Raw genomic sequence first — 22,824 nt, forward strand, 5'->3', positions numbered from 1 at the left:
ATAACTTTGTAAATTGAAAATCAATGCCTAGAACTCTTTGGCTTCTATAGCCCAGCACGTAGCCTGTGGTGAAAATTCAGTTTAGAAGGGTTGTAGTAGCACATCTGGAAAACAGACAACACAATATTCCTATGTGCTATTTCTTGGAATGCCATATATAACGAATATCAGCATAACACATTTAATACAAAGTGCACTAAATGATATGGCAATAAAATGAAAAGAATGATCAGCCATCCAAATAGTTTATGCATGGAAAACGAGAAATAATGTGAATGTATATAACTTCCCACAATGATGCAATGCAGAACTTATAGACACTTATAGCACATTTTACTGCCCCAAAATTCTTCTAATGTTGTATCATGTCAGTAGAACTTGACAGGTCTGCAATTTTCTTATTTTTGAGTAATTGAATTCTTTAGATCAGGATTCACTAAATGGCCAGCCATGGTCCAGACCTAGACAAAGCATCAGTCCTGTTCGGACCACAGCCATGTCACTTATCAGTCTGGGTGTTATCTCCCAGCCACCGCTATCATACGCACAGCAGGCAGGAGCGGGAAGTGCTGCATATTGGGACAGAGAGTGGGAGTCTTTTCATATTAACAAGACAGTAATTACATGCTTGGTGGCATAATAAGTTAGGCAACTCCAGCTTTCAGTCCTGATCTGCAGCCCCTTCGGCCCCAGCCAGCTGTGAGTATGATAGCGGCAGCCGGGCGGGAGACCCAGGAGAGAACACCCAGCTACTAAGTGCCTCTGCCCTCATAGAACTGTGCAGGGGAGGCTGCAAATGAAATGGGCACTGTGACACAAAGGAGAAAAGGGCTATAACGGCAATGAGCACAGTGATGTAAAGGGGGCACTGTGGGGGCATGGTGATGTATAAAAGGGCACTGATTTGTAAAGGTGGACAGTGATTGTAAAGGGGGCATTGTGAGGAGCATTGTGTTGTGTGAGAGGGGCACAATGATGTGTAAAGGGGGAACTGAGGACACTGGTTTAGAGGGGGTACTGTGATGTAAAGGTGGATTGTGGACACTGATTTAAAGGGGGAGAGGCTGTTGAGGACAGTAATATAAAAGAGGGCACTATGATGTAAAGGGTAGGCCAAAGACACTGATGTATGGGGGGACTGTGATGTAAAAGGGGGCTGTGAAGTGTTATAGTGCAAACATGAAATTCAGATCTCTGCCAGAAGAAAATTTTCTCAAATCGACCTCTGTAAATTTTTATTTAAGACCCCTGCTTAAAAGGTCATTCACATTAATGGATATGCATTTCTCCCCAACACCTTACAGAGTATAGATTCTTTAATAGTTACAGTATGCCTGACAGCTTAGGTAGGTAAATCAGTTTACCAAAACTTATGTTCTATAGAACGGACAGACTGCACCTAAATGAGGAGGGTGCAGATCTGCTGGGAGTGAAGATGGCTGAAAAGTTAGAGAGGTTTTTAAACTAGGTGATCGGGGTGGGGGATCCAGAGGTAGAGATAGTCAGCAATGAACATATTCCAGAGGGTAGTATAGGGGGCATTAGTGGTAGGTTGACTAAAGCACAGAAACCCGAGGTAAGTATAGTAACAAGTTCTATTTGCAATCTTGGAACACCCAATAAGTGGACAGTATGTGACCAGTCTAAACTATGTGGCATGTTCACCAATGTCAGGAGCCCGGCGGACAAGATGGGTGAACTAGAGCTACTGTTGAAGGAGGAGGATTTCGATTTTGTGGGAATTTCAGAGACCTGGTTCAACAGCTCTCATGATTAGCTGGCAACCATTAAAGGGTATACCCTTTATTGCAGGGATAGAGAACGTAAAAAAGGGGGAGGGGTATGCCTATATATCAAGAATAATGTACAAGTGAATGTGAGAGATGACATCCTCAATAATGGAGCTAGGGAGTCTTGTGGGTAGAGCTCCAAAGGGATCAAGCTAAAGGGAAAACAATACTGGGAGTATGCTAAAGGCCCCCTAACCTGAGGGAGGAGGGGGGAGACGTACCTACTATCACAATTTGGATTAGCAGCAAGGATGGAAAGTGTTATCATAATGGGGGATTTTAATTATTCAGACATAGACTGGGCGGAGGGAACCACGCATTTGGCTCGCCAGTTCCTAAATGTCTTGCAGGACAATTTCATGGGTCAGATGGTAGACGCACCAATTAAAAACAAGGTATTACTGGATCTACTGATTACCAACAATACAGACATGATCATGGATGTGGAAATATGGGGCAATTAAGGAAACAGCGTCCACGGGTCAATTGGCTTCAGGATAAATCACACAAATAGGAAACATAAGGGCAACACAAAGACACTGAATTTCAAAATAGCCAACTTCCCTAAACTATGAACCTTGCTAGAACATATAAATTGGGATAAAATCTTAGAAACAAAAAACAGAGGAGAGATGGGTTTGCTTTAAGAGCATATTAAATAAGGGCATTAGCCAGTGCATCCCATTGGGAAATACATTTAAAAGAGCAAACAAAAGTCCTGTATGGCTTAACTCTAATGTAAAAATGCATATAAAAGCAAAGGAGAAGGCCTTCAAAAAATACAAGGCTGAGGGATCATCACCAGAATTTAGACTTTACAAAGAATACTTAAGGTACTTAAGGAACACAGTAAAGTAATTGCCAGAGCATTATTCCTAATTTACTGACTGGAATGGTACCAGCTGATTGCAGAAAAGCCAATGTAGCACCAATATTTAAAAAAGAGCCAAAATATATCCCTGGGAATTACAGGCCAGTTAGCCTAACATCAATGGTATGCAAGCTCTTGGAAGGAGGGTGATAGAGGACTATATACAAGATTTTAATAATGAAAACAGTATCATTAGCATTAATCGGCATGGATTTGTGAAGAATTGTTCTTGCCACACCAATCTATTAACCTTCTATAAGGAGGTGAGCTGCCATCTAGATAAAGGAAGGCCCGTTGACATGCTGTATCTGGATTTTGCAAAAGCATGGACCATAGGGTGAGTACATGGATTGAAAGCTGGCTACAAGGGTGAGTTCAGAGGGTGGTGATAAATGGGGAATACTCTGGGCGGGAAGTGAGGTCCACCAGGGTTTTGTGCTGGGACCAATCCTGCTTAATTTGTTCATAAATGCCCTGGAGGCAGGGGTAAACAGCTCAATCTCTGTATTTGCAGACGATGCTAAGCAGGGCAATAACTTCTCCGCAGGATATGGAAACCTTGCAAGAAGATCTGAACAAATTAATGGGGTGGGTAACTACATGGAAAATGAGATTTAATGTAGAAAAATGTAAAATAATGCACTTAGGTGGCAAAAATATAAATGCAATCTACTCACTAGGGGGCGAACATCTGGGGGAATCTAGGGTGGAAGAGGACCTTGGGGTCCTAGTAGATGATAGGTTCAGTAATGGCATGCAATGCCAAGCTGCTGCTAGCAAAGCAAACGGAATATTGGCATACATTAAAAAGGGGATTAACTCCAGGGATAAAACAATAATTCTCCCGCTTTACAAGACTTTGGTCCGGCCTCACCTGGCGTATGCTGTCCAGTTCTGGGCACCAGTCCTCAGGAAGGATGTACTGGAAACGGAGCAAGTACAAAGAAGGGCAACAAAGCTAATAAAGGGTCTGGAGGATATTAGTTATGAAGAAAGGTTGAGGACTGAACTTATTCTCTCTGGAGAAGAGGCGCTTGAGAGGGCCTATGATTTCAATTTACAAATACCATACTGGTGACCCCATAATAAGGATTAAACTTTTTTTGTGGAAGGGAGTTTAATAAGACACATGGCCACTCACTAAAATTAGAAGAAAAGAGGTTTAACCTTAAACTGCGCAGAGGGTTCTTTACTGTAAGTGCGGCAAGGATGTGAAATTCCCTTACACAGGCGGTGGTTTCAGCGGGGGGGGGCTTCGATAGTTTCAAAAAACTATTAGATAAGCACCTGAACGACCGCAACATACAAGGATATACAATTTAATACTGACATATAATCACACACATAGGTTGGACTTGATGGACTTTTGATGTGTCTTTTTTCAACCTCACCTATTATAATACTATGAGTATAGATATATCATTAAATGTATGGCAATAGTGGTGACTTTTGGTTTCACTTGTTATTGGTATGAAGTAATAGATTTATAGAGATAGTACTGGTTTCCTTATTGTTTCCCACCATAGCCTGTCCAACTCATGTGCAGAATTCCAGCAAAAAAAATACCAAAAATGTAACATGGTGTTATTTGTGCTTTATATCTTTAGCAGAACAGGAAAGTTAAAGGGATTGTAAAGTTAAATTTTTTTTTTTTTTTAAATAACAAACATGTTATTCTTACCTCCACTGTGCAGCTCGTTTTGCACAGAGTGGCCCCGAACCTGCTCTTCTAGGGTCCCTCGGCGGCTGTCTCTGCTTCTTCTCGCAGGTGCTTCTCACTTTCATGCGAGCTCCCTCGCATGGTGAGAAGCATCTGCGGGCGCGCTCCCGTGATACAGCCGGCGGCTATAGCCGCTCGCTGTATCACACGGCCCTGCCCCCCGGCGCTCCGTGTCTGTGGATGTGATTGACAGCAGCGCGAGCCAATGGCTGCGCTGCTTTCCATCCATCCACTCCAGCCAATCAGCGGCCAGGCTGAGTGGTGAAGAGGAAGTCGAGGACGAGCGCAGGACTTTCGAGGGGTGAGGTAAGTAAAACGGGGGGGGGGGGGGGCTGGGGGCGCCGGCACTGTCAGATGTTTTTTCACCTTAGAATGCATTAAGGTGTAAAAACATTTACCTTTACAAACCCTTTAAACTCTGATATTATTGTGTTCTTACTAATAACATAATTTATTTTTCCACAGCCACCAAAAATAATCAGACTTTCCTCCTCTTAATTAGTTATACCGCAAATTAATGCAGTCGTCATTCTGAAAGGCCAATCTCTCACTATATATCTAGAAATGTTATTGTTATAAAAAAAGAACCTCAGTGTATCAATGATTCTCATGGCAGATAAAACAGATACCTACATTACAATCATTATTTAGCATAAATTATACTTAAACCTTAATTGTTTACTAAGTTTTAAATAAGTTTTAGATAGAGAGAACAAATCATTAAAAAAAAAGAATATAAACACACGACAAGACCCAAATGAGGAACAGCAATTAAACAAAACCATGCATGAAGACAAGCATATATGAAAATACATGTATATGACATCTCTGTACTGATCTTGTATAAGGTGAACAAAGTTAACCAATGCTCTTTTATGTCCTATAGTTACAGAAAATGAAAAATATTCACTATAAATGAAGTATAAAATGTGGGCTCTGAGTTATGAGCTACAGTATCAGTTATTTAAGATTTTGAAGGAAATGTTGAGGACAAGATATTGTGAATTTTAGGTACTCTACCCTTTGGTTTGGTTTGGGACTTTTCACTGGTGAGCTGCAGGCTTTTCTAGACATCACAGGACTACGAGGAGGCTTACCAACAACTACATGGTCATTTTTAAATATACTCTGGAAGAACCACAAGAAAGGAGTCAGTTTACAAAAGCACATCACTTTTAAAATGTATGGAAACCCATGCAATCTAAAATTTTAAAAACTGAAGGGAGTTCAGCCAATCTCACTACCAGCATCATGCAAAAACCCAAACAGATATGAGAAACAAGAGAAATACAATCTACGGTAAATAATTTTCTTAGCAAGTCTTATGACAATTCCACAGCTACAGATGCTTTAAACCAATGCAGGCAAAGAACCAAGCAGGGTTTAAGTAAAGAACTCATTACCTAAAATGCTTATAGGCAGCTGTAAATAATTGCAGCTATGCACTTAGCCAAACATTTATTACGATATTTTACATTCACTCCAAGTTTACCAAAATGAATGAAGATTATGGCATGCATACTGTGGGACACAGAAATTAGTCTTTTGACCTATCTTTCCTTTTGGACCTATAGAGCTGCAAACAGGTTTTGGCATTATCCTGTATTCCTAATATCACATAGTGAATGTTTCATACCTATCAACTGAAATGTTTGTTTCTCGAACAACTCATCCCTGACACTGTTATTACCTTTTTAGTATCATTTGCTTTTTCCTCCTACATTGTAAGTTCTCACAATGGGGGTCCTCCTAACCCTCCTAAATTGTATTGTAACTGTACCGCCTCCCTTTATTTGTACAAAGCTGCGCAAACGGCACTCTATATCGCGTATAACAACAACTATTCCCTTTTAGCTGTTGCTTATTACAAAGAGTAATTTATCACGGGAGCTACATATTAAGAGTACACTCCTTATCCACCATAGGCTGTACAAATTACATCCATCTAAGGTGGGAGGTACATTGGGGGAATGCAATAGAGCATTTTCAACACGTTTCTGGTGGGTATGGCCCCTTTAAAAAGTCCTTGCTTAATCAATGAAAGCCTTGCAACAGTTTTGTTAACAGTTCTAACACGTGACAGATTCAGGATGTTCTTATTTGTGACAATTTCAGAATGTGTTGCAAGGTTTGTGACAATTTCAAAATGAATTACCGCCAGTTCATAGATAACAAAATGAGAGGTAATTTAGACCAACTCTAAGTTGCAGTTACCAGACAGGCCAGTATGCCCAGAGTGGGGCATTATATTATTTTTTGTCTAGTACACTGTGCATTTTTATTAGCCGAACAATGGACATGTTTGTGTGCGACACCCCCACAAATCCCTCCCCAACCCATCACTAGTTGCTGTAATGCAGTAGGCTGCACTACTTCACTGTTTGCTAGTACTCATGCTAGCAGCATTCCACCAACCAATGACAAGGAGCTGTACACTGACAGTGGGTGAGCCTGATGGGGTTACTGAGAGATTAGTTCTCCATCAGGGACACTTTCCTTGTGATTGACAGCAGTCTGCTATTAGTAGCAAGGGAGGCGGACTTGATGGGGAACTTGTCTCTCAGGGGTTTATTTACTAAAGCTAGAGAGTGCAAAATGTGTCACATTTCTGCATAGAAACCAATCAGCTTCTAATTTCAGCTTGTTCAATTAAGCTTTGGCAATGAAATCTGGAAGCAGATTGATTTCTATGCAGAAGTGTGACTGATTTTGCACTCTTTAGATTTAGTAAATATCAATATAAGTATCAAAGGAGGCAGACCTGATGGGAACTAGTCTGTCAGAATCCACATCAGGCTCCATCCATCCAACAAAAAACTTACACCCACTTCCAATCACAAGTGAGGTGGATCTGTAAGGAATTAGCCACCCAGAATCCCCCTCAGACTTCACTGAAGATGGAGTATCTGGGGTGGACATCCCTGCCTCTGTTGCAATCACAGATTGTTCATTGCCATTTATTTCAAGAGGTTGAGAATTTTAAACACCAACCCACAAAATACACTTGTGTTTACAGCAGAACTCCAGCTTCACTGGCCCCCTCTGCTTCTATCCTAGTGCTTGGTGAAAACTGTGCTACTCTAGTTTTCTCCTCCCCCGCCCCAATGTTGCTGCTCCCTGTTCTTCATAGAGATCTCTGGACAAATCCCCTGCTGAACAGAGTAGGGGTGGGCTGATAAGCCATCTGTGTCTGCTCAGTTTATGCAGAGTGGACAGAGACAGAGCCTGCTTTGCTCTATTAGTGTCCGGGAGTAAACTGACTATTCTGTCCATTTACCCCCAACTGCCCTCTGATCCGACCTGCCTAGGCAGAGGGGGGCGTATCCCTTTCCTTTTTTTTTTTTTTTTTTTTTTTTTTTTTAGCAGGTTGGATCAGACTGGGGGTAGGTAGATGTAAACGTCCAGTTTACTATGCCTCAGTTATAAATGGACACAGGTGGGACTGGTACCGATTGCTCACTGTTCATTCAGGAAAATACCAGTAAATATGACAGCTTTTCTGGCCTCCTCTGCTCTCCATCCTTAACCCAATCCTCTTGTACCCCACAGAAGGCAGCAGGAGAGGAGGGGGGGGATAAGCACAAGGGAGGTTGGAAAGTGAAGCAGGGGTGATCAGGGTAATGGAAGGGGGGTGGGTGCCACAATTATTGGAACCAATCCCCCTGTGTGGCTCTCCCTAGAGCAAATGAAAGCTGGCAGGGAGAGAGAGGAGGAGAAGTTGATGTGCTGTAAGGAGAGACACACAGATTGGTTCTAAGGATTGTGCCACCCAACTTCCCTTCCGGCACTTTGAGCACCCCCTTTACTTTGCAACCCTCTTAGCGCAAATAGAGGAAGCAGTGAGAGGGAACCTGATTTGGCAGATACATCTATATGCTTGTCCTGTGTTTGTAATTGAGTATACAGGCCTATAGACATAAATGACTGTGGATAAACATAAAATTGTATTTTATATATATATATATATATATATATATATATATATATATATATTTTTAATGCCTCTGTATCCAGTTTTGCTTTACTGATCTTCATTCAGAAGTGTGCACTGTGTCAGACAGCAATGCATCCAATTAGAGATCCGTTATCCACTTGCTGACCGTCTCACACGATACATGTTTGCAAAGTAACACGTTCCCACAAATCGCCATATGGGTATGTCTTCCCTTTTAGGTCCCATAGGTGCACGCCCTCTGCATGGTGGGGGACCAGAGCCAGAACGGGGATTTGTGTGTGTAAACACACAAATCCCTGTTCTGACAGGGGAGGAGAAACAGATTGTCTATTCTTTCTAAGTAGGAACAAAGATCTGTCTCCTCATCTAGTCAGACCCATCCCCTTACAGTTAGAAACAAACATAGGGAACACATTTAACCCCTTGATTGCCCCCTAGTGTTAACCCCTTCCCTGCCAGTGACATTTACACATTAATCAGTGCATTTTTATAGCACTGACCTCTTTATAATGCAATGGTCCCATAAATGTGTCAAAATGTCCACTCAGTCCTCCACAATGTCGCAGTACCGCTAAAAATTGCAGATCATTGCCATTACTAGTAAAAAAAATTAAAATAATAATAAAAATGCAATAAATCTTTCCCATAAATGCTATCAATATATGCTTATTGTGATTTTTTTTTTACCAAAAATATATAGAAGAATATATATTGACCTAAACTGATTTAAAAAAAAAAACATTTTGGGGATATTTATTATAGAAAAAAGTAAAAAATATATATTTTCTTTCAAAATTGTCGCTCTTTTTTTGTTTATAGTGCAAAAAATTAAAACCGCAGAGGTGATCAAATACCACCAAAAGAAAGCTCTATTTGTATGAAAAAAGGATGTCAATTTTGTTTGAGTACAGCGTTGCACGGCTGCGCAATTGTCAGTTAAAGTGATGCAGTGCCGTATCGTAAACTGGCCTGGTCATTAAGCAGGAAAATCTTCCGGGCCTTAAGTGGTTAAAAAAAATAGGTTTTTACTCCCATGTACAAGAGGCCAAAAACTTCAATGAAGACATTGCAGCAGGCACACCTCTTGTCTGTAGATGTCCAGTTCCAAAAAAAAAAAAAACACTGTCTGTCTTAATTCTCCCCCCCCACCCTGGCATACAGGAGGTGTTAACCACAGCTGCCATATCCAAAGTGGTGCTTACAACTTCCATAAAGTCAATTTCATCCTCATTAGAAGTAGTTAACTGAAGAATCTGTCTCCTCAGTCTGAAAACTGTACTGAAAACTGTTTCTTGTTTTGTTGCTTTATGCGTGTGAATGCAGTGTTGCTTCTCTGGGATTATAAATGACTTTGTGCATTACCTATTGTGATTGTTGATTAATGTTTGCTGTATTGTCCGCTTATAAAAAAGCAGTAAATAGTATAGAATGGGAGCTTAGCCCAGTGTTGTATGCTGTGGAGTCTGGATTCCAAACACATGTAGCATACAGCATCTGGTTTACAGTCTTCTACTGTTCACAAATAGGCAATGCTAAGTGTATTACCTTTGATCAGCATGATACAAAATATCATTCATTTGCTGTGGCTTACTGCATTGATGTGCTAGCTCTACCTGACTTCTCCTACAAGCCAGTGCATGGCAAGATGAAAAAAAAAAAGAAGGGATTGTCACTTGACCTCTTCTTTTCTTTCCCCCTTTTAAGGTTGAAAACTTAATATTAGATGAGGGTAGAAAACTGTACAGTAGACGGAGGGGTTGTGGAGGATAAAAATATAGATTGACGCAGAACGGAGTTATGCTTTAAGCAGGACAAAACATGTCCAGTCACAGAGATGCAAAGTGCATCCAGTCAGGGGATAGATGCTGATATGTTCTTCTTTGGTATCTGCTTTAACCTGATCAACCTAAATATTACATGGTTTAAGGGCCTTTGTAAAATACCAAATTACCTAAACAGATTTCGTCAGTTGTTATTACTAGAGTAGAGAATACCAGCTCAGGGACAGCATGCTTCCAGAGCTGATACCCATAAAGCATAGTGTTATTTTGTGAGGCAGCCAAATGATCTGACATTTGGAATGACTCATAGGACATAGTGATACTAGAACTTAGTACATTCATATGCAGGAGAACCCCCTCCTTTATAGCTCCACATTTATCCAATATCTTCCAAAAATAAAAGACTGGAAATGCTGGTAGATTGTTCTCCTCTGCAAGGTTCTTCTTGTGAAGTTTTTGTGAACACGGGTGGCCTTAGGCATTTGGGAACTGTGGGCACCATACCAAGGTGACACCCATTGTTGCGTTTTCACTTAATAATTTCTTAAATGTTAGTTCATCATAATTAATAAACATGCTTGTATCTTTGAGCTTTAACTGGGGCCTATGCTCCATCCTTCTCCCGATACAGTGTCCTCTCTGCTTTCTAAAAGCACACCTCAAAATTCAATCCACAAAATGGCTTTAAGCATTTTTCCAGAAAAGTTTTTTTTTTTTTTTTTTTATGGAAGCTGCCATTGCTGGCTTGGTTTTTAATAGGTACAGGCTCTGGGCTGTTTTCTTGATACTGGCTTCCCTACTTTGTGAATTTGAGATTTAAAACAAACATATCACAGCAGTTCTAACTATGCTGGTAGCATACTTATTCCGGATCAGCCACTCATTACATAGAGAAGCCATGATCAGGGTGGGTGCCCCACAGCCTGCACCTTTAAAAACAATTCAGCACTTGCAAATGCCATATTTTTACTCTCACGGGATCCATTTAAATGTTTTTTGAAAAAGTATTAAATTGATATGTTATGAAACATGAATAAAATCATTGTAAGTTTTAGGTTTCTTTAATGTTACTTAAAGAAATCCAGTATATCATTTCTTTTATTGGCGATAGTGAAAATAATTATTGGTATTTGTTTGATTTCAGCAAGTAAATGACTTTAATGGATCTATATCTTCATTCTTTATAAAAGGGACTTATGCCAGTAATATTTATACAAGCATGTAAAACAATTTCAGCTTTTGGAAATAGGTTTTTGGAAATATCTGGCTTTTCACCTTGGTAAACATTGATATGTGTAAACTTGTATAATAATTTGTCTTTTAGTTGACAATGGATGAACTCACAGAAATGTAGTACATTTTTTTCATATTTTCTGGATTATAGTCATATATGCGAATATGTAAATCCTAGGATAAAAAAGTTTTATGAAGAGACAAAATTAAAACGTCTACTGTCCAGACTGGCTTCTAATGAACATGAGTTTAACCACTTGCTTACTGGGCACTTAAACCCCCCTCCTGCCCAGACCAATTTTCAGCTTTCAGCGCTGATGCACTTTGAATGACAATTGCGCGGGCATGCAACACTGTACCCAAATGAAATTTTTATCATTTTTTTCCCACAAATAGAGCTTTCTTTTGGTGGTATTTAATTACAGCTGGGAGTTTTATTTTTTGCTAAACAAACAAAAAAAAAAATCATGTTTAATAGTTTGTTATAAAATTTTGCAAACGGGTAATTTTTCTCCTTCATTGAAGTGCGCTGATGAGGCGGCACTGATAGGCTGCATTGGTGGGCACTGATAGGCATAGTTAAGGCGGCACTAATAGGCACAGATAAGGTGGCACCGATAGGCACAGATAAGGCAGCACTGATGGGCAAAGATGGGCACAGATAAGATGGCACGGATGGGTGGCACGGATGGGTGGCACTAAGGGGCACTGATAGGTACCACTGATAGATGGGACTGATGGGCACTGATAGGTGGCACTGATAGGTGGCTCTGATAGGTGGCACTGCTGGGCACTGATGGGCGGCACTGATGGGCACTGGTAGATGACACTGATGGGCATGGATATGTGGCACTGGGGTGCAGCACCGTTGTTGAGGCAGATTGTGGGCACTGCTGGGTGGCACTGTGGGCACTGCTGGGTGGCAGTGTGGGCACTGCTGGGTGGCACTGATGGGGGGCACTTATTTTTTAATGAGGTGGCACTGGCAGGGGGCAGGTGGGCACTGGCAGGACTGACCGTGATTGGGACTGATGTCCCGATCACGGCCGCCGGTGATCGGCTCTTTTCTTTTCTCCTTGCGCTGTCAGCGAGAGGAGGAATAATAGCCGATTACCGGCTCCGTTGTATCACATGATCAGCTGTCATTGGCTGACAGCTGATCACGTGGTAAGGGGTCGGGATCGACCCCTTGCTCGGATCAGTGATCAGGCGAGTCTCATAGACTCGCCTATCACAAAGCGCGCCGCGCGTGCCCCTCAGGGGGCGCGCAGGCCGCTCGTGCACGGGACGACGTCAATAGACGGGAGCAAAGGAGGTCTCAAGTGGTTAAAGGAGTTCTATGGTCATAGGATACACTTTGATTTTATAATATCAGCCTTGTAATAGCAATACAAACAACAGTTTTTTTTTACAAGTTGTAGACTTTCTTAAAAAAATCCCCTCTCATGTGAAGAGTGTTGCCTATCTGCTGGCCATCTTTTTCAACAACTTTATGAATTCCCTTCATGCTTTGCAGTTTCTACTCTGCTGTTTACTTTCAATATTTTAATGACTACATAGCCCACATTACCTGCTACTGCCTGCAAGCTTTCATTCCTGTACTAGATATGCCTCTTGAAATTCCTTCTCAGCACCTCTGTGGGTCAGAAGGCAGGCTCTTTGAAATGTGAGAAACAGCAGCACCTCCCTAGAGGTCATAGTGAACGTGTTGCAGAATTCAAGGAAGTAAATGTGTGGGGATCCTTACAAAGTATGTTTAAAAACGTCAAGATCATTTTGATTAATAGGGGTAGGCTAGAAATAATCAAAATATAATGTGGTAATAAATATATAATTGTACATTTTGACCACAGATACTTAATGATTAGGCCAGGAGGGGTTGTATTCATTTGGGATTTAACTTCCTGCCTGGTCACCCAGTCCTAAATTACCTCCTAGTTAATCTTACTCATTGTTTGGTCAACCACCTGCTTGCTCAGTATAGGAAATATATATATTTATTTGCAGAATTTCTAACGGGATTATGATGAAAATTATATATCTTGTAGGGTTTTTAGTAGTAATATCTTAAAATCTGAAATGAAAGAAAACACTTATGTTTTTCTAGCCGGAATAAACAGATAAACATACTAAATATATATATATATATAGATATATATATGTGTGTGTTCGTTATTTAGCAAGGTCAGTATTTATAAGAGAAGTTACACTGATTGCAGACCAATACTATATTGCACTGGATATTTATTTAGACAAAACTATTTTACTAGATCATTTGCTATGCTGTTTAAGAGGCCAAAGCAAGTGAGAGTCATTCATTTAAAAATATAGCTGGATGAACCTCTAAAGGAATAATTAGCTGTAAAATACCTGTAAGGACACAATGTTCTGACAATCGCACAAAATAAAATAGCCCAGTAAAATAGCTCAAACCTGGTCAATAACCAGGGTCTCCAAACTTTGGCCTGCAGGCCAAATTTAGCCCAATACAGCATTGCATCTAGGGTAAAGGTTACCCCCACCATGCCTTCTTTATTCAAGTCAGTTAGTTTCTAGGACCACAAGTGTAAGGGGGCTCTGACTGAGGGCTCTGGCGTGGGGGGCTGGGGAAAATTATTATGTACACCTGTCATTGTTGATGATGAACAGGGGGACAGTGGATTCTGATGTAAGGTAGGCTCCATAGGGGAACCAATATAAGGGGAGCTCTGATTGGGACCCTAATGTAAGGGGGGCCCTGCTGGGGACCCTGATGTAAGGGGGAACTCTGATGTAAACATAGGCGTTGATTTGTTTTACTGAAGTTCTGAATCATATGATTCCAAAAAAGTATCAGAGAAATGCATCACATTTTGGTTAATTTAATGTGGTGGTGCATAGTAGTTATTTTCTTTGGGTCAATCAAGCAATGTCACTCAACCTGATTAGATATGAATTTAGTACCTGTTTTATTTTAGGTTAATTTGGCCAATATTCATTGCCATTGTTAAACTAAACACTCCATTACTCTGCTATTGGCAGCCAGTGAGCCTCTGTACCCTTTCAGTTTGTTTGCTGAGTGACTGTTATGTTGGAAGTAGTATTACAAAGCATGGAGACATAATGAGAAGAAATATTTTATCGCATGTACATGAAAATGTCACCGTCACCTTTTTTAGATGGTATCCAAGAGGAGTAAATATTTTTACATCAATAGCCATTAAAAGAATATTGAAGGTACAACAGAGGATTTTTTTTAGTAGTTACTTGGCACTACAGACAGAATGCTAGTTGCTTTTGTTACAAGGCTGACAGGAGTAGTGACAGTGGCATCATTGCTAACTCTAACCCCAAGGGAAGGGGCACAGTTTGGCATGTCTCTGCATTGTTTGGCAAAGGACATTGGAGGTTCAATTAGTGCAATGTAATTACTACTTTTTTTCTGTTAAATGCAAATATAGCAGTGTTTGATGCAACCAATACATCAATAGCCATTAAAAGAATATTGAAGGTACAGCATCGCGATTTTTTTTTAGAAGAGTCAGAATGTCGTTTTCTTAGTAGTTACTTGGCACTACAGACTGTACATACACATAAATTACAGTTTTCAAGAACACTGGCCATGGGCTTAGTCCACCAATCTTCTGTCGATGAGGCCCAATGTGTCCATCTATTTTAATGTTGTGGGATGATAAATAATTTTTTGGGTAAAATTCTTAACAGGCTTCATGCATGTATTTGTTTTGGCACCAGGGCCCGGGACAAGGGGTGGACAGGAGGGGCGGCATGGTTTATTGCAGGGATGGGCGCCCTGTGCCAGTTGCTTTTGTTACAAGACTGACAGGAGTAGTGACAGCAGCATCATTGCTAACTCTAACCCTAAGGGAAGGGGCACAGTTTGGCACGTCTGTTTGGCACAGATGCAGTTTGACATTGGAGGTTCAATTAGTGCAATGTAATTACTACTTTTTTTCTGTTAAATGCAAATATAGCAGTGTTTGATGCAAAACAACAACTGCTAATTGCTTCAACCTTATGTCTAATTAATCCTATTAGGCACCTGTTATTAAAGATAAGCCTAATAAATGAACTTTATGAAGCAGATAGCTTATTGTTTGAATTCCTTTTGTTGCTATATATAGACCTCATAAAACTTGCTAATGGAACGTTAGGCCTTTTTCGGGAATTTATTAGGCAGCTTAACTGTAGTTTGATGGAAAGGCTTTGAAAGGGAAATCAGTGTTACTTGATTTAGGATCAACAATGTAATTCTAAATTACGAGACAGACTGTGCGGTGTAACTACAGTATAAAAATAGAGTCACTTTCTGTGCTATTTGTGATCTGTAATACATGTGTGCTTGATAGAAGTGTGTGGTCCCTTTTTAAGCATAAATGTAAACTAAAAAAAACAGCTGCCTACATTTTAAAGTGTGTTAAAGTGTTTATTTGTAGTTACTCATAAGAATTCAGCAACAGCTGAAAGTAATGCTCAAGCAAGGCACAACAATATAAAATACTTGACAGTTTAGCCTGTGTATGTACACACAACACTGTCCTTCACCTGCTGATATTCTGGGGAATTCAAGAAAGCAAAGTGTATACAAATAAATACAGAATAAATGCAAGTTAATAAATATATATCTGGATTTCCAGGCAGCCTGATGTCCAGGCCTTTTTAATTGCTGGCCACCCACAGTATACAGTTCTTGTATCTAAGCCAATTGCCATCACTTAACCACTTTCAGACCGGACCATTTTGCTGGTCAATGACCAGAGGCCTTTTTACAATTTGGCACTGCGCTGCTTTAACTGGTAATTGCGCGGTCATGCAATGTTGTACCCAAACAAAATTTGCGTCCTTTTCTTCCCACAGCTTTCTTTTGATGGTATTTTATTGCCTCTGCGATTTTTATTTTTTGCGATATAAACGTAAAAAGACCGCAAATTTTGAAAAAAAATGATATTTTCTACTTTTTGTTATTAGAAAAATCCAATAAACTCAATTTTAGTCATACATTTAGGCCAAAATGTATTCAGCCACATGTCTTTGGTAAAAAAAAAGTCAATAACTGTATATTTATTGGTTTGCGCAAAAGTTGTCACATCTACAAACTAAGGTACGTTTTCTGGAATTTACGCAGCTTTTAGTTTACGACTGCCTATCTCATTTCTTGAGGTGCTAAAATGGCAGGGCAGTACAAAACCCCCCCAAATTACCCCATTTTGGAAAGTAGACCCCCTAAGGAAATTGATAAGTGGCATGTTGAGCCCATTGAATATTTTATTTTTTTGCCTCAAGCGATTGAATAATGACAAAAAAAAATTTTTTTTTTTTTTTTTACACAAAGTTGTCACTAAATGATATATTGCTCACACATGCTATGGGCATATGTGAAATGACACCCCAAAATAAATTCTGCTGCTTCTCCTGAGTACGGGGATACCACATGTGTGGGATTTTTTGGGAGCCTAGCCGCGTACGGGGCCCCGAAAGCCAAGAACCGCCTTCAGGTTTTCTAAGGGCGTAAATATTTGACTTCACTCCTCACTACCTATTACAGTTTTGAAGGCCATAAAATGCCAAGATGGCGCAAAACCCCCACAAATGACCCCATTTTAGAAAGTAGACACCCCAAGCTATTTGCTGAAAGGCATGTTGAGTCCATGGAATATTTTATATTTTGCCACAAGTTGCGGGAAAATTACAAACTTTTTTTTTTCACAAAGTTGTCACTAAATGATATATTGCTCACGCATGCCATGGGCATATGTGAAATGACACCCCAAAATAAATTCTGCTGCTTCTCCTGAGTACGGGGATACCACATATGTGGGACTTTTTGGGAGCCTAGCCGCGTACGGGGCCCCGAAAACCAAGCACCGCCTTCAGGCTTTCTAAGGGCGTTACAGTTTTGAAGGCCATAAAATGCCAAGATGGCACAAACCCCCCCCAAATGACCCCATTTTGGAAAGTAGACACCCCTAAATTTAGGGGTACACTAGTGAGACTAGGTAATAAATGGCGGGTGCCCTGAAACTATAAAAAAATAACTAACCAACCAGCGTCACCTGTAACAGTTATATGGTGATCACTGGTGAAAGGGTTAACTAGGGGGCAATCAGGGGGCTTTATGCGGTAGTATATGGGGGTCCCTGGCGCTATAAAAACCTGCGGCGAACCTAAATACCTACCTGCCTAACTAGCGTCACCTGTGACACTAATACAGCGATCAGAAAACAATCGCTTATTAGGCTGGGTTCACACTGGAGCGATGCGGGAACGCCACGAATCCGCGGCGGGTTCCCGCATCGCATGCCTCCCGGCGGCAGTTCACACTGCCCTATGCGAACTGCTGGGAGTGTCAGTGAAATGTTAATGACACCCCCAGATCAGTTCGCATATCGCAGTGCGATCTGCAAACTCGGATCGCATGGTGTGAACACCCATGCGATCCGATTCTGCTGCGGACCAAAAAAAGGGTCCCGTGCGAATTTGCGGCGGGTGCGGCGCGAATTCAGCCATACTATCTGTATGGCTGAACTCGAATCGCACAGAGATCGGATGTGATTTGCACTGCAGTGCGGTGCGAATCACATCCGTTCGTATAAACCGCTGCAATGTGAACCCAGCCTTAGTGACACTGGCGACGGGGGGTGATCACGGGGTTAAACCTTTATTGGGGGGGTTAGGGGGGTACCTTAGAACTAAAGGGGGCTAACCCTAACTGCCCTAACAGTTATTACAGTCACAAATGACACCAATGCAAAAAAAATAAAAAATGACATTGGTGTCACTGTGACTGGGGGGCAGGGGTAATTGGGGGGGGTGATCGGGGGGGTGTGAGTGTGCCTGGCATGTTCTACTGTGTAGTGTCGTGTTGGTGCAACTCACCGATCCTCTCTCCTCGGTGTCGGAACGAAAAATACCGACACGGAGGAGAGATTACATCACTTCCTCTCCTGTGTTTACATTACAGGAGAGGAAGTGATGTCACGGAGCATTTCTATTCGTCGGGAGCGATCGCGAGGGGGTGGCCATGAATGAATGGCCGCCCCCTCATCCCGGATCGCTCCCGAACGAATACCGACCACCGCAGGCACCGGGGGGGGCCCGATCGGGCCCCCCACCCGCGGGTAGGCAGGGACGTATATATACGCCCATATGCCTGCCCGTGCCATTCTGTCGACGTATATCGTCGTGCGGCGGTCGGCAAGTGGTTAAAGTGAGTTTATGTTTAATTATGTATACTGTAAAATCAGTAATGCAGTCAATACCATTTTATGTAGCCTGGGCTAACCTAACATTGGCTTTCTCAAATAGGGCATGCACGTTTTGGCATGACATATAATGATTGCAAAAGGCAGGTTTTAGCCTTGTAATTGGGAGGAAGTTAATTGTGTTAAAACTGCTATGTGCCATTTTGTGTAATTTTTGGCATTTTGCCATGTTTTGACTTGATAAAAAAAAATATACTGTATATTTCCTGCATCAAAATACATTTTCTTCTATCAACTATAAACTGAAATGGTTTCTTTTATTTCCAAAAGTTCAAGTGATGGACAGTAAGCTCAACTGTACGCCTCAATTGTCGTTCTATTTTAAATATTTTGGTAAGCTGAAATTTAGTAAAATACAACTATATTTACTCACACAGTCAGTGGCACGCTATTAAACTTTATGTCATGCAGTTAAACAAATGAAAGCCTATTGTTAGATTTTGGTTAGTTTGCCCACTGTATATTACAGAGATTAGATCTCATAAAAGACTTTAAAGTGGAGTTCCACCAATTTTTTTTTAAAAGTCAGCAGCTACAAGTACTGCAGCTGCTGACTTTTAAAATATGGACACTTACCTGTCCAGGGCGCCCGTGATGTCGGAACCCAAAGCCAATCTGTCCCTCAGCTCTCAGGCGGAGGCACCGCCATCTTCGGTAAGGGAACCAGTCTGGTTCCCTACTGCGCAAGTTGCGCTGCACAATCCTGCGGGTCCCTGCTGTCATCTGGGAACTGTGTGTCTCCCCCAGAAGACAGTGGAGGGGGGAGGAGGCACCGGATATAGCATAGATATCCGTGGATACTGCAGCTATCTATGCCCGGAAGTGGGAGAAAATACCTGGATTATATAGGTATCTGCTTCCATCCTCCCACCCCCCCAAAAGGTGCCAAATGTGACAACAGGGGGGGGGGGGATTCTGAAAAAAGCTCAAGTTCCATTTTTGGGTGGAACTCTGCTTTAAATTTTAAAGGTAAAGGCAAACATGAAAAATATAAAAACTGCATGCAGGATGGTGTTACCTTAGACCGCTGAGATTGTGTATCTTGCCTGGATGTGAATTTGGTTAGAGGAGAGAAGTGGGATGCAGAAGACTGATAAAGTGAAGGTGAAGACGTAGAGACAACAGGATGACTAGAAGGAAGCTGGGAAAAGGGTACAGGATATCTTTGTGTTCCAGAAGAAATAGTGGAGTTCTTAAATATTTAGAAAAAACGGCACATCAAATCAAATACTTAATGTTCAAAAATGTATCTCTTGAGAATTTGGAATTACTTTGCTTTTTCATTCAGCAATTCACACGTACGACTAATGTACGTATTCAATATTATATTTATGCATTGCACAATACCCTTATCTGAGCTTGGGCTTTTTTACCAAAGTATAATGACAGAGCAGATCAAACAGACTGAGTAGATTTTAAATCTAAGGGTTGAAAAAGTTCTAAAAGAACAGTACTAGTAATTGGTGGTTAAATCCAGCACATGTAGCTGGTGGGACTCATAGCCTAACCTTACGTGGAATGGCAAAATTCAGTACTCATAAATAATAATTTCTGTTCCACTAACATCCATTTTTTTACTAGTGATTAGTAGAGCTCTATTCAAACTATTTGAAGATCAGTGTAAAATCATACCCATTTATGCAGCAGGTGAATATCCAATTATAATGTTCATATGATATTTTTTTCTAACTTTGCATCCCCATGATTAAATGCAGAAGAATTCCTCACTGAAGTCTATTAGGCTGGCACTTATCATTTCTGAGAACATAGCAAGGAAAATGACTGAAGAAAATTTTCATGGAGTTGGATGTTCACATTGGCTGGACTATGGCATGCATGATTGTACATTCATCCTTAACCCTATAACTTTCCACCTGAAGCCAATTTATCGTTTTTGGTGGAGGTCATAATTAGGACCCTTTTCACCAATAAAAAATATTTAAACAAAACACTGCTTTGTACAAAACACACAACACAACATGGAGTAGCTTGATGTCAAGCACTGAAATACCTCAGGATTTATACTGGGTGAATACTCTTCATGACTTATAATAGGCTGTGCTATGCTTTCTACTGCAGGTTTTATATTTTCACTTGCCACATCTTCCTCTATGTAGAGTCTTGGATGCTGCTCTGTTTGGGGCTCACACCTATAAAACCCTGAATCTTGGCTGTTCAGCTGACCTCCTTGGATGATGGTTACCAGTTCTTGACAAATCTCTTCTTCCTGTTCATCAAGTGATGCCAGGTTTCTTGGAGATGATGACCCAGTTGTACATTCTGAAACAACAAGATCGATCCCAGGAGTCTCTGATGTACTTCTGTGGTCAGAAAAAACCTCTGAAGCTTCTTTGGCACTTATTGGTCCCTTTGAGTCTGTCTGGTCCAGGTATTTGAACTGCTTTTCATTCTCAATGCTATCAATATAAGTTCCAGAAATAGAAGGGACTATAAGCTCCTGAATTACAGGAGAGGAAAGCATTGTATCTGGAAATGGTGAGGGTATAGTAAGATGATGACCCGGAGAGGTCTTTGGAGGTGTAATGGGAACAAAATGACCATCCTTTATAAGGGAAGTGACACCATGTGGAGAACACTGTTCAGGTTGTAATACTGTTAATGGCAAGGCATGGGGTTTTTCTACTTGGGCTAGAAAGTGGTCAGGAAAAGGTGGTGGAGTTGGGACAGGTGTGATTGAAGGTGAACAGCCGACAGTCAGTGATAACCATTCACTGGTCAGAGCTTCAAAGTTCCCCTTACTAGAGTCTGTACAAGAGGTTGGCCTGAGAGTAAGGGGTGGAGTACGAAGTCTTTTAGTGGATGCCAACTTTAGAAATAAAAAAATATGGTTAAGAAAAAAACAACTGTAACACAAAATGTTAACAGAAAAAGAAATGTATAATCTATAAGATATTAAAGATGACAAAGTATATCATTGTGCAGGTGCACATGCCAGAAACTATTAGTACATGAAACCAAAGGAGCAAGAGAGCTATTTGAAAAGGGTAACTTTATCAGCTGATAGACAGCGCTTTAAATGTCAAATGTTGAGAGATGCCTGAGTCATCCTATTCAAAGTAGTAGTATGAGTTTCATGATTGAGCTGTGGACTTCTTCTACACACATGTTAAACTGTAGCTCTGAAAAAGTCTAGGAAGCATGTAGCTTTACTCTGAAGACTGCATCAAGTGCATTAGTATTCTGAGCTACTTTAAACACCAGCTTAGTTGTTATAAATCTTAACCAATCCATTGGTGATCATTTATAAATACAGATTAAGCTAAAACAGCAGTGTTGCCATTTTCTTTAAATATATATTTTATTTCAAAATATATAAAAATCCCTCAAGGTTATATTTATGAAGCAGTGAATCTGACATTTACTAAACATTCACTCCAACTAAATCTTTTGGGTGTATATGTTTAAAAGACAGTGATTGATTCAACACCAATGAAGGTTTTGTGAAAGTCACAGTCACTGCTTTATAAGTATGCCCCTCAGTGTTGAAAAACAAACTGTACAAAAATAAACTATACAGCATTAATAATATGTACAGCGCAGAAATGCCCCCCACCCCCCTAAGACTCCACCATTAAAGTAGACACTAAAAACTAAATATAAATAGACAACAAAATATAAATACATTTAAATAAAAATAAATAAATATACTATATATATCCTTTCAAATGGACCATAATGAGACATTGCATCGTAATAAACATAATGGGGTTGATTTACTGGAGAGTGCAAAATCTGGTGCAGTTGTGCATGGTAGCCATTCAGCTTGTTCTATTAACCACTTGACCTCCAGCAGATTCACCCCCCTTTATGACTAGGCCATTTTTTGTGTACCTAAATAGAATTGATGTACTTTTTTTCCCCACAAATAGAGCTTTCTTTTGGTGGTTTTTGATCACCAGTGCATTTTTTTGGGGGCTATAAATAGAACGACAATTTTGAAAAAAAAAAAAAATAACAATATTTTTTACTTTCTGCTATAAAGCATATATATCAAAAAACATTTCTTGATAAATTTAGGCTAATATGCATTTTGCTACATATTTTTTGTTTAAAAAAATCCTAGTGGGCGTATATTGATTGTTTTGTGCAAAAGTGTCTACAAATGATGGGATATATATACTGGAATTTGTATTTATTTAATTTTTTTTTTACTAGTAATGGTGGCAATCATCAACCTATAAAACCTACAAAAAC

General features: G+C 40.4%; 1 protein-coding gene across 23 annotated transcripts in view; it reads right to left on the reverse strand.

Moving 5' to 3' along the window:
• Nucleotides 1–22,824, reverse strand: part of SORBS2 (sorbin and SH3 domain containing 2) — a 423,222-nt gene that overhangs the window by 18,653 nt on the left and 381,745 nt on the right. For 19 of the 23 annotated variants that reach the window (XM_077477325.1, XM_077477322.1, XM_077477324.1 and 16 more), the window contains 3 exons: nt 20,621–21,436; nt 19,628–19,750; nt 5,402–5,509 (listed from right to left, as the gene is read on the reverse strand). The exons of 1 other annotated variant lie outside the window; for it this stretch is intronic. In XM_077477325.1, coding sequence (XP_077333451.1) covers nt 5,402–5,509; nt 19,628–19,750; nt 20,621–21,436 — 1,047 coding nt within the window. The remainder of the gene's footprint in view (nt 1–5,401; nt 5,510–19,627; nt 19,751–20,620; nt 21,437–22,824) is intronic. 3 more of the 23 variants (XM_077477330.1, XM_077477332.1, XM_077477342.1) reach the window with 1 other exon arrangement.

This window comes from Lithobates pipiens, unplaced genomic scaffold (assembly GCF_037356315.1).
Source record: "Lithobates pipiens isolate NorthernLeopardFrog02 unplaced genomic scaffold, aLitPip1_a1.2 Scaffold_13, whole genome shotgun sequence".
NCBI classification, from domain to species: Eukaryota; Metazoa; Chordata; class Amphibia; order Anura; family Ranidae; genus Lithobates; species Lithobates pipiens.